The following is a 15,335-nucleotide window of genomic DNA, read 5'->3' as shown; positions in this document are numbered from 1 at the left end:
TGGTTGGGCTTAGCCCCATTTCTCAAATTTTTCTTGTACAAATTCATTTTTAATGAAATTTGCCACTTTTGAATTCAAAATTCTCTAGCAATTTAAATTCTGTACAGCAAAAGCCAAAAACATAGAAAAGGCAAAATACAGAAAAAGCCAAATCAGAAGAAAAGGCAAAATACAGAAAAAGCCGAAAATGAAAAAAGGCAAGGATATAGAAAATCCAACAAACAGTTTGTACAGAATAACTAAGCCTGGAGAGGCTTACCAAAATACTCCTCATCCTCCATATCAAAGAATAATTGAGCCTGGAGAGGCTCGCAGAAATAATACTCCCCAGAAAAACCTCAACTCACGCTCTTGGACTCAAAATCCCCAGCAAGAGTTATCAAGTAAGATCGTCAAAATCCCCAATGGAAGTACGATCTCCCAAGCAGAATATCCAAGTCAAAGGACTTAAACTTCCTCAGTGAAGATAGCTCTCCAACTCAAGTGTCGAGTGAGGCTAAGCCTGTAGAGGCTTCCTAAATAATACTCTGGGATACATAAGATCCCCAAATCCCCAGTCGCCTACTCAAGAGGCATCCCTGCAGAAGGAGAAAAATAAAAAAAATCAATAATCATTCCCCAAGTGGAATCTGGCTCTCAGCCAATCATTGAACGTCAAGCCGATATGCCTAACAGAAGAGGCTAATCAAAATCAACGACAAAATCCCCCAGTGGATAACAGCCTACACAGAGGCAGCGAAATCAGAAAACCAAAAGAGACACCCGAACAAGGATAACCGGGATACTCCACCAACGTCGAAAGGACGTCAGCCAATCATAAGGCACCGCTCACATCAGAAAGAGCATCTTTGTGTCTGCACCCCAAAGGAATCAGAAATTCCCCAGTGGGCACCAACTACGCAATGGAAAGTTGGGACACAAGAACCTATGAGTAACTGCACATCCCCTAGACGGATCCCTGCGTTATCCAGCCCCTAGTGGCACAAAATCAGAAACAACCGTCGAAGCAGCACCGTGGACTGTGGAGACAAAATCATCACAAATCCCTGGAAAGGAGATATTCACGCTACCCCCGTCGTCACAAACACGGAGGTATGCAGTTTCCGGCTCGGGCAATGAGCGAAGCTATCTCTGGAAAGGGGGTACTCACCGTTCACCGTTGTCACAAAGGTACTTAGCTTCCGGCTCGAACAAAGAGTGAAGCTAAGCCTGGAGAGACGGTACTTACGGCTTCCAGCTTGGGCAACAAGCAAAGCAAGGCCTGGAGAGGCAAAACTCACACTGCTCACCGTCGTCACAAAGGTGCTTAGTTTCCGGCTCGAACGAAGAGCGAGACTAAGCCTGGAGAGGCGAAACTCACACTGCTACCGTCGTCACAAGGGTACTTAGCTTCCGGCTCGAACAAAGAGTGAAGCTAAGCCTAGAAAGGCGATACTCACAGCTTCCAGCTTGGGCAGCAAGCATAGCAAAACCTGGAGAGGCTACTCGACAATTTTCCACCGGAAGACGCTACAAGTCAGAAGGTCGGCGCATCACCCGGACAATTGGGTCAACTCCTTTACTTGTCGGCCGGTATACCAAAAGGCCGTCCGACTAAGTAAAGGGGGGGCAGCTGTAGACCCCTAAAATTGTCCGGGTCGGAAATAAAGCTTGAAGACTCTCGAAGACTGAAGGAAAATCAGCCAGAAGGACTCCTGGAAGGCCCTAGGAGGGTTCTCTGTAGGTCTAGAGGTCTTAGAATAGCTCAAAATAAGGAAGTGGAGGGAATGAAGCCCAATACGGCCGTACTGAACCTAATACGGCCGTATTGAAGCTTCAATACGGCCGCAGTGAACTCAATACGGCGTATTGAAGTTTCTGAAACTTCAATACGGCCGTACTGAAGTCAATACGCCCGTATTGACACTTCAATACACCCGCAGTGAACTCAATACAGGCGCATTGAAATTTCTGAATTTCAATACGGCCGTATTGAACTCAATACGACCGTATTGAAGTTCAAAAATTTCAATACGGCCGTACTGCTCCTGTAGGCCGTATTGCGCCTATTCCCTATAAATATGACGTCAATTGGACGTCATTCCACACTTTGGAAGATAGTTTCAACCCTCTCCTTGAGTATTCTGGGGTTTTTGAGCAGTGTTCTGCCCTAGAAATCACTCGGAGAGTTGATCCGACGAAGTTCTTGAGCCCCGAGCCATTTTGCTTGAGGATCGAACCTAGTCGAGGGGAAATCTTTTTGATTCCCTTAGTTAAAATTTTGTTCTAGGAGAGCGAGAAGCGGGCTTGTAGAGCGAGGGAACGCCAAAACGCTTCCCAGTTCATTTTTTGCAATATATAAAAGCACGCTTCAAGAGGTTTCCCTTCAATCCTTCCTTTTACCGCTTTCTGTTTGTTGCATAATTTAATAAGTCATCATGTAGATATTTAATTCTTAATCGTTCATAATAAAAGGGGTAATTTAGTAATTTACACTGTTATTTTAGAAATAATCTGTCATAGGGAACCTGAAAGGGGCGCTGTGGGGTGCTAACACCTTCCTCACGCGTAACCGACTCCCTTACCCGACTCTGGTTGTAATGGCCAAAGTCGATTTTTGAATCGATTGCCTTAAACTTCTTTTTCCAATGTTTTGAGTAAAACATTGGTGGCGACTCCACGAACCCTCAATTTTTATGAAAACCACTAATCCATAGAGGGTCCCGCTTGGGATTAACATGGATTAGTGAGACTTTTAATAAAATTGCTCGTTTGACGAGGTCTCAGTTTGAGAATAAGTCATTCTAAGCAATCCATATTTTAAAACAAACGAGTCCAACCATCCTTCGCGAATGCCGAAAGCCCCGTTTCGGGCCGGTGGCGACAGGTGGCAAGGTGAGCAGGTTGCTATTACTGGCCTCCTCTAGGATGTGAACTCGGGGCGTATTCAGGGGAGTGTAGAATTCGTATCTCCCCGTTGTTTGTCCGAGCAGTTTTCTTGAACTGGCTGTCGTTGGTGACCTTCATCTTGTCTTTGTGGCCACTATCAGTTTTCGCTTGTGATTTTCCGCGAACCTGGTCACAGAAGGTAGAATGCTCCTCCATTTGGATGTACCCAGCAGCACGGGCACGGAGATCGTCCATATCGCGAGGAGCTTCACGACATAGACTGTCGACGAACGGTTCGGGCTTGAGTGGCATGAGCATGGCTTGTAGAGCGACCTTGGGATTCAGATTCTGGATCTTTACCGAGATGGCGGCGAATCGTTCCATGAACGTCCAGAGTGGTTCATCGTCACCCTGTCGGAGACTGGCCAGGGCAGCTGATGTTATGTGATGAGGTCAGCTCGTCGCATACTATGCTGTGAACCGTTTGACCAGGGTGCCGAAGCTGTCAATTGACTCGGCAGGTAGCTGGGTGTACCAGTTAAGCGCGACCCCTTTGAGCGAGGTCAGAAAAACCCTACACAGAATAGCATCGTTATTGGTGTAGAGGTTTACCTGTGTGGTGTACAGGTCGATGTGCTCGTCTGGGTTCGTTGTGTCGTCGTAGCGGTCGAGGTGGAGAGGCTTCCATCCGAGAGGGAGTGGCGTCTCCATAATGCCATCCACAAAAGGATGACGGCGGAAGGTTGGTTGATCCCCTACGACATGAGTAGGAGCATTGTTGACCTCATGGGCTGATTAGTGCGTCAGTGCATGAGATCGATGCGTGGTAGGCTTTGGAGTCGGTGTCCTATGCGCTGTTGGTAGTTGAGAAACCAAGTTCCCCTCTTCCTCGTTTAGGTGACTCGGTTGAGGGGGTTGATCAGAGGTGCGCCGTGGTAGCTGACCGCGGATATGCTCATTCTCGGCGCGCAACGCCGCTAGGTCTGCTTCATTGGCGGTTCGCATCGCGGCTAGGTCAGTCTCGTGCTTGGCACGTATGTTTTGCAGATCGGCGGTATGTTGCTGCCGCATCTGCTCGACCTGCTCGATCAGCCTTTTCAATGCTACTTCGTTATCCATGGTAGTTGCGTGATCTAGGTCGTCTGTTGTGCGTCTGCTATGGCTTCTGGTAAAAACCATAAGTGTGGCTGATAAGAGCTGTCTTGATTGGCCCCACAGTGGGCGCCAAATGTTCTTACCAGGAATCCGAGGTAGGGATGATCCGCTGGGTAAGATCGGTGAGCCTCCTCCACGGGTACGTTGATGCTCCAAGATGGGGTGGTACCTGCAAAAGAGACTCCGATGCTAAAGTTAGGGTTTGTATGAGTATGAGTCTCGTATAAGTAATGCACATACCTTGGTGTGAATTAGGGTTTCATTGGGCCTTGGGCTTGAGATCAGTTATGATCTGATTAGATAGCGGATCTCGTCTAGACCGAGATCTCCCAGCGTCTGTCCGAGGTCATCCTGCGCTGTGATACCGAGCTTGAGCTCGGCATAGCGGTACGGATAGTACAGTGACCATGAATACAAGGTCAAAAGGAATACATTTCAATATGGAACATGCCTCTAAATCCTAAAGGCATGACTTACAACAAGAAAAACATACACCGCTAAATATAAGGGTAAAAGTAACCTATAAAATTAACTACTACATATAAATAAATGGAAAACAAACTATACAAAGTATATACCATAGAAGACATAGAAACTAGGAAGGAAATACAACATGTCTAAGAAGCACATCCTCTCTAGTAGCTGTTGCAACTCGAATTTTTCCGATCTCGTGACCTATGGTTTAGACATCCTTTTAAAGGTCTTATTAATCAAGGAATGCCCGGACACCAGACTAATCCTTAATTAATGGTTTTGAAAATAGGTTCATGGAGTCGTCACCAATATTTTACTCAAAATATTGGAAAAAGAAAAGGTTTTTTAAAAATCCAATAATGGCCTTGATAGCCAGAATTGGGTTCGGGAGTCGGTTACATGTAGGGAAGGTGTTAAGCACCCCTACAATGCCCTCAATCGGTACCCTATGATGAAGTTAATTTGATAAGAAATAATAAATTAAATATTAGATCCCCTTTTATGAATTATTATTTACATGCTTGAAATTTAAATTAAAAAATTAACTTTGAAATATCTACATGATTGCGTTTATTATAACTATTTATCAAAAATAAAAAATAAAAAAAGAGAGAGAAGAATATTTGATTGAAATACCTCGTATCAAGCTTTGTTAAATCTTTCGATATGGAGATTCTAGGTGCTTTGTGGCAACCTTTTACACTACAATGCCTCACAAAATCTCAAGAAATACAAGAGAGAGAAAAAGAGAGAAAAAGAGAGAAATTTTGAGCTCTAAGGAGTCTGGAAAAAATTTGGAGTCCTGAGAAATGAGCCCAAGCTGTCTATTTATAGCCTTTAGAAGGGGTCCAGAACGGCCCGTTCCAAAATCGGAACGGCCCGTTCTGGATCTGGCCGTTACGTGTAAATTTTGTAACTTGAACGGCCCGTTCTGAAACTAGAACGGCCCGTTCCAGTGATGAGATTAACACAATGTTGGTTAGGTTGGAACAGCCGTTCCAAAGAAGGTTTTTAGACCTTTTTCATAACCTGGAACGGCCCGTTCCAGTTAAGGCTTTAACCCCCTTTTTATGGGCTCGGAACGGCCCGTTCCAATTTAGGAACAGCCCGTTCCAAACTAGGGTTTTTGGCCCTTTTAGGAGATTGGAACGGCCCGTTCCGGTTTTGGAACAGCCCGTTCCAGTCTTCTAAAATTAGCTTGTTTGGGCTTTTGGGCCTTCTAAAGTCCTGTCTTGTTGTTTGCATGCTTCGGGAGCTCCTTCATTCCATAACAGCGGTCCATTTCCTTGTTTGTATGCCCCCGGACGAAATTGGATGTCTACAGCTGCCCCTCTTTACTTGTCCTTTGGAATAGCTATGTGTTGCTTTTCCAGAGGCAAATAAAGACGTAGACATTTCGTTCGGGTCTTCTCTTTGTCTCTTTGTGTGACGCTTCTACGTTGCTTCCCTTGGATAAGTGTATTTGCTTGTATCATTACCTTTTAGAGCAGTTGAGTGTTGGGTTGCATACTCTATGGGGTAACAAGGATGACAAACTATACACCTGATCTTTAGTCTTCGAGTAGATGGTCCATTGTTTTTCTTGTGATGGTGTGTCCCTTTATTTGTAGCTTGTTTAAGAGGGAGTATTTTCATAGCCTCTCTAGGCCGTAGTATTTTTATAGCCTCTCCAGGCCGTAGTATTTTCGTAGCCTCTCCAGGCCGTAGTATTTTCATAGCCTCTCCAGGCCGTAGTATTTTCATAGCCTCTTCAAGACGTGCTATTTTCATCTTCAGGCCATAGTATTTTCATAGCCTCTCCAGGCCATAATATTTTCGTAGCCTCTCCAGGACGTAGTATTTTCATAGCCTCTCCAGGCCGTAGTATTTTCATAGCCTCTCCAGGCCGTAGTATTTTCATAGCCGCTCCAGGCTGTAGTATTTTCATAGCCTCTTCAGACCGTAGTATTTTCATAGCCTCTCCAGGCCGTAGCATTTTCATAGCCTCTCCAGGTCGTAGTATTTTCATAGCCTCTCCAGGCCGTCTTTTTGTGCTGATGATGTGATTGCCCCTTGACGAGGATTGTTAGTAAGTGGTGCCCTTGTGCTGGCGGGCAAAGAAGTAGATGGTTGACAGAGATTCTGGTGCTGCCCCTGCCATGTGAGTATTGTGATGCCTCTCTGGGTGCCTGCTTGTGGTAGGTTTTTTTGAATTTTATTTTTGTTTAGCTTCGGCTCTTTCATGTTTGAAGCTTGCCTTTTTCTACTATTTTTTCTAAATGCTTCGGCTTTTTTTTTCAACATTTACGAAGCTTGCCTTTTTCTCATGTCGTTGTTTTGCTCTTTTGTCAGGATGCAAGAAAGTAAAAGAATGTTGGATGCTTATTCATGCAAGATTTTTTATTTATTTATTTTTTTGAATAATCCCCCTCGGATAAAGAAAGTTTTCTAAGTGTGTGAAATGCTTTTGGATGCATGCAATGCATGTTGATTTTAGCCTTTTTTAGAAGGTGGCTTGCCTTTTCTCCTTCTCACGAATAAATTACTTTGCTTGGTGCGCAACATTTAGTTGTATTGGCCGTTTGATGTATTGAATTGTCTTGGGGCTCTCTCTTTTCTTCTTTTTTTGCTTAGAAATCCTAACATTTGCCTAGGATGTATCCTAGCGAGTATTTTTGCTCTCTTCTTTACTCTTTTCTTTTGCCCTAATTTTTGCCTAGGATGCCCTTTGCGGGTTTTCATCCCAGCGGGTCATTTTCATATTTTTTTTGGACATGTTCAAATTTTGACAACCATCAACAATATACGTCATTAAGATTGGACAAGACAGAAAGGAAAGAAAAAGATGATTTAGAATGAATGGTTAGTGGAGGTGGAATGATTTAAAATGAATGAGTAGTTGAGGTGGATGAGTGTTTATGTTTTTTTTTTTTAAATAAACATTTCCTTGGATAATTATTATAATCATTCTCCTAATTATCTTGAACTACATATCCGAGTCTCAGGCAGAGTCTTCACAAAATTTTGCCCCTTGTAGAAGTGTTCAAGCCGCCTTAACTATGAGAATCATCACTTGCCATTTTTATCCTTTTTAGATCCCTAATTTTTGCCTAGGAAGTGTCCTAGCGGGAACTTTCAATTTTTTTATATTGTTTGCCCAAGATGCACTTTGCGGGTTTTCATCCTAGCAGTATTTTGCAAGTGATATTATTTTTTGGCATAACACTTCTTTGCTTTGACAAAATCTCCTGATGGACTCCTTCCACCAAGGGGTTGATCATGGACGTCCAAGGTGGGAATAATCTCCTTGCTAAGGCCAAAATGATGACTTTAAGGGTGGATGTTCCTTCAAGGGTGAGGCAAAAGGAAGGTGGGCGTAAATGGGTTGATTTAGGCGAATATGAGAGATGAAGGGAGGATGGTGTTTTGGGTGCTTCTAGGTTGGCTCTCTTCACTAAGTGGAGGTGAAGGCCACTCAAGGAACCCTAAACTCACTCAAGGGAGGAGATAGGAGGGGTAGGCCGTGTAGACCTAGTGACTAAGGAGAGGATTTGAGGCACAAAAGGCTCACTCAAATTCATATATTCCAAAGTATTTACAAGTGGTGGGGTGTTGGGTATTTATAGGAGGGGAGGCATCTAGGGTTGCATTTGGAGTAGGCAAATGCATTCCAAATGAAATGCAAATGAACCCTAGATGCAACTTGGTGGCCAAGGATGGAATCTATGGGTTTAGATTGGCTATATCTAGGTGCATGATAAGACCATGCAACCTTTGCCCTCCACTTGGGCCTAAGCCTTTCTAACACAAAAAATAGGTCCAAGGTCACCAAAAAATGCGTCACCTCCTAATGTTAAACCCTAGCCCAAAATTAAAACCCTTATCATCTAGAACACCCCATAATACAAGGGTAAAATGGGAAATACAAAAGAAAATAAATTCTAAGTCCTAAACACCCCAAAATACAAGGGTAAAATTGGAAATACAAGAAAATAAATTCTATGACTAAAATACCCCAAAATACAAGGGTAAAAATAGAAAATAAAATAAATGCTAAAAAAAAAAAACTTAGGAGCTAAGGTCCAAAAATGGCCTCACTATCCCATTCCTCTTGCCTCCTTTAGTATATCATCCCTTGGTCTTCTCGGCCTTAGTGTTATTCCATCATTCCCTCCCTCTTGAAAAGGATTTGACCTCAAATCAAGAGGTTCTTCATGGTAGACGTCACGACCAACAAAAACATAAAAGTAAGCATGAGAGGTAATAGTATACGATATAGATGGAAAGTGCATCCTAAGAGGAGTGCCACTAAAAATGCTAAAACGATTTTCTAAACTAAAAAGACTAGACTCCCTAATGCTAAGGATAGGATCCTCCCCATGATGAAGTCTAGGTGTATAACCAAAACCTAAAAAGGTAAAAAGACTAAAACTATAGCACACTAATATATTAGTCCTGAAAACTAAAATATCTTGTTGGAAGTGCCCAATGTAATGTCCTAGGTATGTATTGGAAAATAAAGAAAACTTAACTAAAAAATTACCTAAACAACTTAGTATTGCATAATTTGTTAGATACATAGGGAATAAAGGTGTTAAGAGGAGTTTAGAAAACTCATATAATCTAAGTTTGTCTTGTAGAGAAGTATCCAAGTTAAGTTCAAATAAATTTGAACTTCCCTCAAGAGCAAAAATAGAAAATAGGACACCATGAGATGTATCCAACAAATCATACAAATCTAAAGTTGGGTGCTTTATGAGGACAACTAAAGTAGAAAGAGTCTTAAAGAAAGAAGGCTTATCTTCCTTGGGCACCACCAAGGAAGTAGCACAAGAAGTGGGACTAAGTGAAGTCCACTTCTTCTTCACTAAATCTTGAAGTTGAGATTCTTTTTCTTTAAAAAGGATTTGTTTTTGAATCTCCACTTCATGACTAGTGGCAACGTGAGAGAAAGAGTTAAGGTCTTGATGGATAAAGAGAGTTTCTTTTAAATCATTTTCAATGGGCAAGTGACTTTCTTCAAGCATAAGCCCTTTGGAGGAAACATTATCCTCCTTACTCTTCTCTAAGAGTGTTGGTTGTGTTTTATTTTCTAACCACTCTTGAACTTTCTTTATACTTTTATTTATTTTTTCTTTCTTTTCTCTTTTCTTTTCTTTTTCTTTTCTTTCAAGTTCTTCCTCTCTTTTTGTATTTTCTTCCTCATGCATACTCCTAGGAACGCTAACTTCTTTGTCCTTTTGAGATCTAGATGGAACAATCCTAGGGTGGGATCCACGAGTTTCTACCAACTTTGTAAGTAAATTTCTTATTTCCTTATTATTCTTTTCAAACTCTTTTTCTTTTCTTCTCAACTCTTCCTCTCTTTTTATATTTTCCTCTTCTTTTTTCCTTAGGTACTCTTTTAGTTGCCTAAGTTCATCCCTAACACTAGACCTAGTCCTACAAGAGTTATGACCATGGACACTAGAATGATCACTCATCTTTGATCCAAAAAGGTTTTCACAAAAGTTGTTTTCAAAAAGGTTTGAAAAGGTTTTCACAAAGAGTGAGTGATAAAAGAGTTTTCACAAAAAGGTTTTCAAGGTGCAAGATAGGTAGGAAAAGGCCTAAGTGTACAAAAAGAACTTTCAAAGGGAGGTGGACTACAAAGAATCACTTAATAACCAAGCCTTATCAAGTAAAAATCACTAAGCCTTTTCAACTTTTCTTACAAAACAATTTGGCACAACAATGAAGTGTGTGTGTGCACGTTACCCCTAGTAGGCAAAAGCAAGCCTTCTAAACGTAATCGGAAGCAAAGTAAGGACCTAAGCAATTATACTACTAAAAGCTTTAAAACATGCAACAAGGAAAGCATTTAAAGCATACTCTAGTCGAAGTCCTAGGTGAAGGTTTTCAAATCACCTTCAACTACACGAACTAAAACCAAAGTGAAGAGGTTTAGAAATGGCCAAATTACAAACCAAAAGAATGAAACTAAGGCCCAATTACAAGTGGCCAAAAATTGAGCAAAATGAGCAAGTAAGAAAGAAAAGAAATTAAAGGTCTTCAACTCCTCCAATTTGGCTCCCCTTCACAAGGAACAAACAAAGTTAGTCCTCTCCTTTGGTGTTTGCACTCTTTGAGATATGATATCCTTCTCCAAAGCACTTGGGACCTCACGGATTTAGTCTCCACTCAATCCTCCAAAGAAGTTTTGCTAAGGGTTTCTTGGAGGTAGTACTTCACCTACACCTAAATATAACAAACCAACCAAGAACAAGAAGGAGGCCAAAGGAATAAAACTGAAAATGCTCAATTAAAAGGCTAAACTCAAAGAGAGATTAATGAGACAAACATAAGAATTCCAAAGAAGACAAGCAAAAAAATTAAGACACATTAAAAAGGCTAGCACACAAAGGAAAAGTCCTAGAATGGCACTAGAATGGAGTTAAAACTTTAATGGTTTTCACTTGTGAAGTTTTAAGTCCTTTTTGGTAGAGGTCCAGCCACGGTTTTGTGTCTCAAAATGGTCCAATAAGGTCCAAAAATTCAGTCCAAGTCCAACTCCAATGTGCAAGGGTAATTAGGTCAATGTCCACAAGTCTAGCAACAAATCCTTTTGTTTTCTTTTCTTTTCTTTTGGCCTTTTTGGTCACGTTTTTTTTTCAATATTTTTGTCCAGATTTTTCTTCTATTTTCTTTTTAAATGTTTCTTGGTTTTTACACTTGTGGGTGATTAAAAATTCAGCACATATAAGGAGTCAAAAATAGAGAGACAAGTGGCAACACATGAGTGGGTATAGAAGCATTTTGTGAGTGGAGTGTGTCTTGTACTATTTTCTTTTTGGTGCAGATTTTTTTTCAAAGATTCCAGCACTCACACACAAAACTTATCACTCACACATGTGCATAAAAGGACAAAAGAACAATCATGTAATGATGTGCATGGAAAGGTGGCCAATCATGTATGTGTAGGAAGGAAATAACACATAGATTTCAACACAAATTTGGAGCATGCCAAAGACTAGTTAACATGCATGAATGACCTCTAGATGGTGCAGCAAAATTTAGGCCACCTCACGGAAAAACACATACATTTCATATTTTCATGGTTTCATACATCAAATGGGTGCATCATACATATATTTTTTTTTGTCTTTTTGAGAAAGGTGAGATAAACACAACTTTTGACAAAACTTTAAAGGTAAAAAGATCAAAAAGAGATGAAAGACATGTTCTTGATGTTCATAATATATTTTTCCAGAAATAAGAGTAAAAAACAAAAATGGCACACAAGAACCTAAAACTCAAGAAAAACCCTAAAGCACAAAAGGAGGCTCATGAATAAGCAATGAACCATGGAACAACATGAGATGACATTTTTAATAAGGTTTTCATGGATGACAATGAAATCAAAGATGACACAAAACAAGACTAAAAAAAAGAAAAGACTCAAAGAAATGGAAAGGAAGCTAGTTACCCTTGAAGATAACCTAAGCTCTTGATACCAAATGATGGACTCCTTCCACCAAGGGGTTGATCATGGACGTCCAAGGTGGGAATAATCTCCTTGCTAAGGCCAAAATGATGACTTTAAGGGTGGATGTTCCTTCAAGGGTGAGGCAAAAGGAAGGTGGGCGTAAATGGGTTGATTTAGGCGAATATGAGAGATGAAGGGAGGATGGTGTTTTGGGTGCTTCTAGGTTGGCTCTCTTCACTAAGTGGAGGTGAAGGCCACTCAAGGAACCCTAAACTCACTCAAGGGAGGAGATAGGAGGGGTAGGTCGTGTAGACCTAGTGACTAAGGAGAGGATTTGAGGCACAAAAGGCTCACTCAAATTCATATATTCCAAAGTATTTACAAGTGGTGGGGTGTTGGGTATTTATAGGAGGGGAGGCATCTAGGGTTGCATTTGGAGTAGGCAAATGCATTCCAAATGAAATGCAAATGAACCCTAGATGCAACTTGGTGGCCAAGGATGGAATCTATGGGTTTAGATTGGCTATATCTAGGTGCATGACAAGACCATGCAACCTTTGCCCTCCACTTGGGCCTAAGCCTTTCTAACACCAAAAATAGGTCCAAGGTCACCAAAAAATGCGTCACCTCCTAATGTTAAACCCTAGCCCAAAATTAAAACCCTTATCATTTAGAACACCCCATAATACAAGGGTAAAATGGGAAATACAAAAGAAAATAAATTCTAAGTCGTAAACACCCCAAAATACAAGGGTAAAATTGGAAATACAAGAAAATAAATTCTATGACTAAAATACCCCAAAATACAAGGGTAAAAATAGAAAATAAAATAAATGCTAAAAAAAAACCTTAGGAGCTAAGGTCCAAAAATGGCCTCACTATCCCATTCCTCTTGCCTCCTTTAGTATATCACCCCTTGGTCTTCTCGGCCTTAGTGTTATTCCATCATCTCCTACCATCCGCATTTGGGAGGACCAGCGTCTTTGATGATTAACACTACCCCTCATTCTTATACACCAAGGAGAAAGACGTTGCCCCGGTCTACGAGTGTTGAGAGTTCTTTCATGGACCGAGATTTGTGATTCCTTTATCAGCCAAATTGAGCACTTTTTTTTTTTTTTTTTGCAAGTCTCTTCTTATGCAGTGAGAATCTTGTGTAGGACTCTTCTGATCACTTTCCTATCTTTGTGTGTTTCAAGGAAGTGATCTCATTTTCTACCTTTGACTCAGATAATGCGTCTTAGATGTTCAAAGCTTTGATTAATTTTATTATCTTCAGTCATGTCTATTTTTTGTTTTGTTTTGTTTTTTTTTTCTTTTTTTTTTATAGCTATAATTGGTTTTAGATTTTAGTGATAGGAGGGAGAAAAGAACAAACACAAAGGATTTATGGAAATGACGTATGTTATTGATGAATGTAAAAACTTATACAAACCCTTATTTTGTTTGAACTCATGACCGTGGGTGAATGTCATGAATTGAGCATGAATTTAAAGCAATTTTTTTTTTGAAAAAGAAAGAAAGCCCCCTACTCTAGTAATTTCTCAATTTTATACTCCAAGGTCATTCCTCGTCATGCTTGTGCAGTGGGTGCTTGTCGATGCTAGGTGTATCGGTGTCAAATTTCAACCATCCAGCGTCTATAAGTCCTTGCACACGGAATTGTAGGGTCTTACATCGTTCCACGGAGTGCCCTGGAGAGTTAGAGTGATAGTCACACCTTTCCTCGGGTTTGTACCATGGCGGGTAAGGAGGGTTCATCTTCTTTGTTGGAGGAAGTCGGACTAACATCGAAGCCTCTAGGAGTTGAGGTAGTAGCTCTGTGTATGTGATGGGGATTTTGTCTACTACTTTTTCATCTCTAGGCTTTGCTTGTGGTGTGGCTTGACTTTTTGGAGTAGAGATGATGGCGTGGACCCCTTCTTCCCTCTTTTTTTCATAGACTTTCCTGGGGTCATAACTTGTCGGAGCCTTCCCTATCTTCCCGCTTTTTAAGCCTTGCTCAACCCTTTCACCTATGGTGACTATGTCGGCAAAAAGGGTTGACGTGTTCCCTATCATCTTGTCATAATAGGGTCCACTTAAAGAGTCAATGAACATTGTCACCATCTCTTTGTCAGATAATGAAGGCTTTATTTGCGCAACCAATTCTCTCCATCTTTGTGCATAGGTTTTGAAGGATTCATCGCCCCTCTTGCTTAAGATTTGTAAATCAGACCTATCAGGAATTAGGTCGATGTTATACTTGTATCGACGGAGAAAAGCATCGGCTAGCTGTTTCCATGTCTGGATCTTCCCTCCATCCAGCTGCATGTACCAGTTAAGAGCAACAAGGTTTTCCTGAAAACAGTGTATCAGGGTCTTTTCATTGCCCACGTAGGCTGCCATCTTCCTACAGTACATTGTCAGATGTCCTTTTGGACAACTAGCCCCGGTGTACTTTTGGAAGTCAGGGATTTTGAACTTGGCGGGGAATTGGATGTCCTGCACTAGGCACATATCCGCAGTCTCTTGAATGTCAAAACTGTGGCCTTCCACAACTCTCAGTCTTTCTTTCAAGGCGTTCAGATGACCTTTGGAAACGTCACAAACGTTGCTAGTACTATTATCGTGCTGCAATTTGTTCATGGCCTCAAGCATTCTAGCCATTTGTTCCTTGAGCTGTCCGAGCTCCTCATTGAGGACACGATTTCTTTCCTCTAGGTCTTCCATAGCTTTTATCTTTTGAGCTCGTGTGAGTACGGAATGTTGAAAAGCCACCTTTAAGGGACAAGATAATTTCTTATCAAGCTTATTTAAATGGTAATGCATGAAAGGAGTTTCTATCAAAGACTTGATGGCTCATCCTTGTCGAGAGGTGAGTTATCGGTGTTCCTCTTCATAATATTTTATGATGTGACAGAGGTCACACTGATTTCTCGTCTTTGATACAAATCCCCTTGTGATCCTAAATATATGATATGCATGTTCCTTTTTTTCTTTTTTATTATCCTTTTATTTATTATATTTTTTATTTTGTAGAAAATGCATGATGCTCCCCCTTTTCCTTTTTTTTTAAAAAAGAAGGAATGTATGCTTCTCACAAACCTTATTTTGACACTAGGTTTTCTCTCACATGATAATGCATTTTTAATTTTTGTGTTTTTCTTTACCTTAGGGGAATTATAAAAAATAAATTAATGATTTGAATAGACAAAATGCAACAACCATATGCTCATACAATCCACAAACAGTCGCGTATACATCCATGTTCTGTGGTCCCTGTTAAGAAAAGTGCATTGTATAGGGCGGTTCTAATTATCCTCACTTTGGTCTTAAGGCCCCCAAGGTGCCCCCATTATAGAGATCCAGTATCTCTGTCGCCGTCACATGGCAAACTCTAAGGTCTGTCATA

The 15,335-nt window shown here is 41.0% G+C and overlaps 1 protein-coding gene across 1 annotated transcript; it reads right to left on the bottom strand.

Annotated features, from left to right (window-relative positions):
• Positions 1–13,504: 13,504 nt before the first annotated feature.
• Positions 13,505–14,653, bottom strand: LOC145949911 (uncharacterized). The gene has a single exon (XM_083060818.1). It carries the CDS (start codon positions 14,651–14,653, stop codon positions 13,505–13,507), a length of 1,149 nt encoding a protein of 382 aa, XP_082916944.1.
• Between the last annotated feature and the right edge of the window lie 682 nt (positions 14,654–15,335).

This window comes from Cajanus cajan, chromosome 7, assembly GCF_000230855.2.
Source record: "Cajanus cajan strain Asha chromosome 7, NIPB_CcT2T_4, whole genome shotgun sequence".
Taxonomy (NCBI): Eukaryota; Viridiplantae; Streptophyta; class Magnoliopsida; order Fabales; family Fabaceae; genus Cajanus; species Cajanus cajan.
The sequence above is the reverse complement of the archived record's forward strand: the minus strand, read 5'-3'. Positions and strand labels throughout refer to the sequence as shown.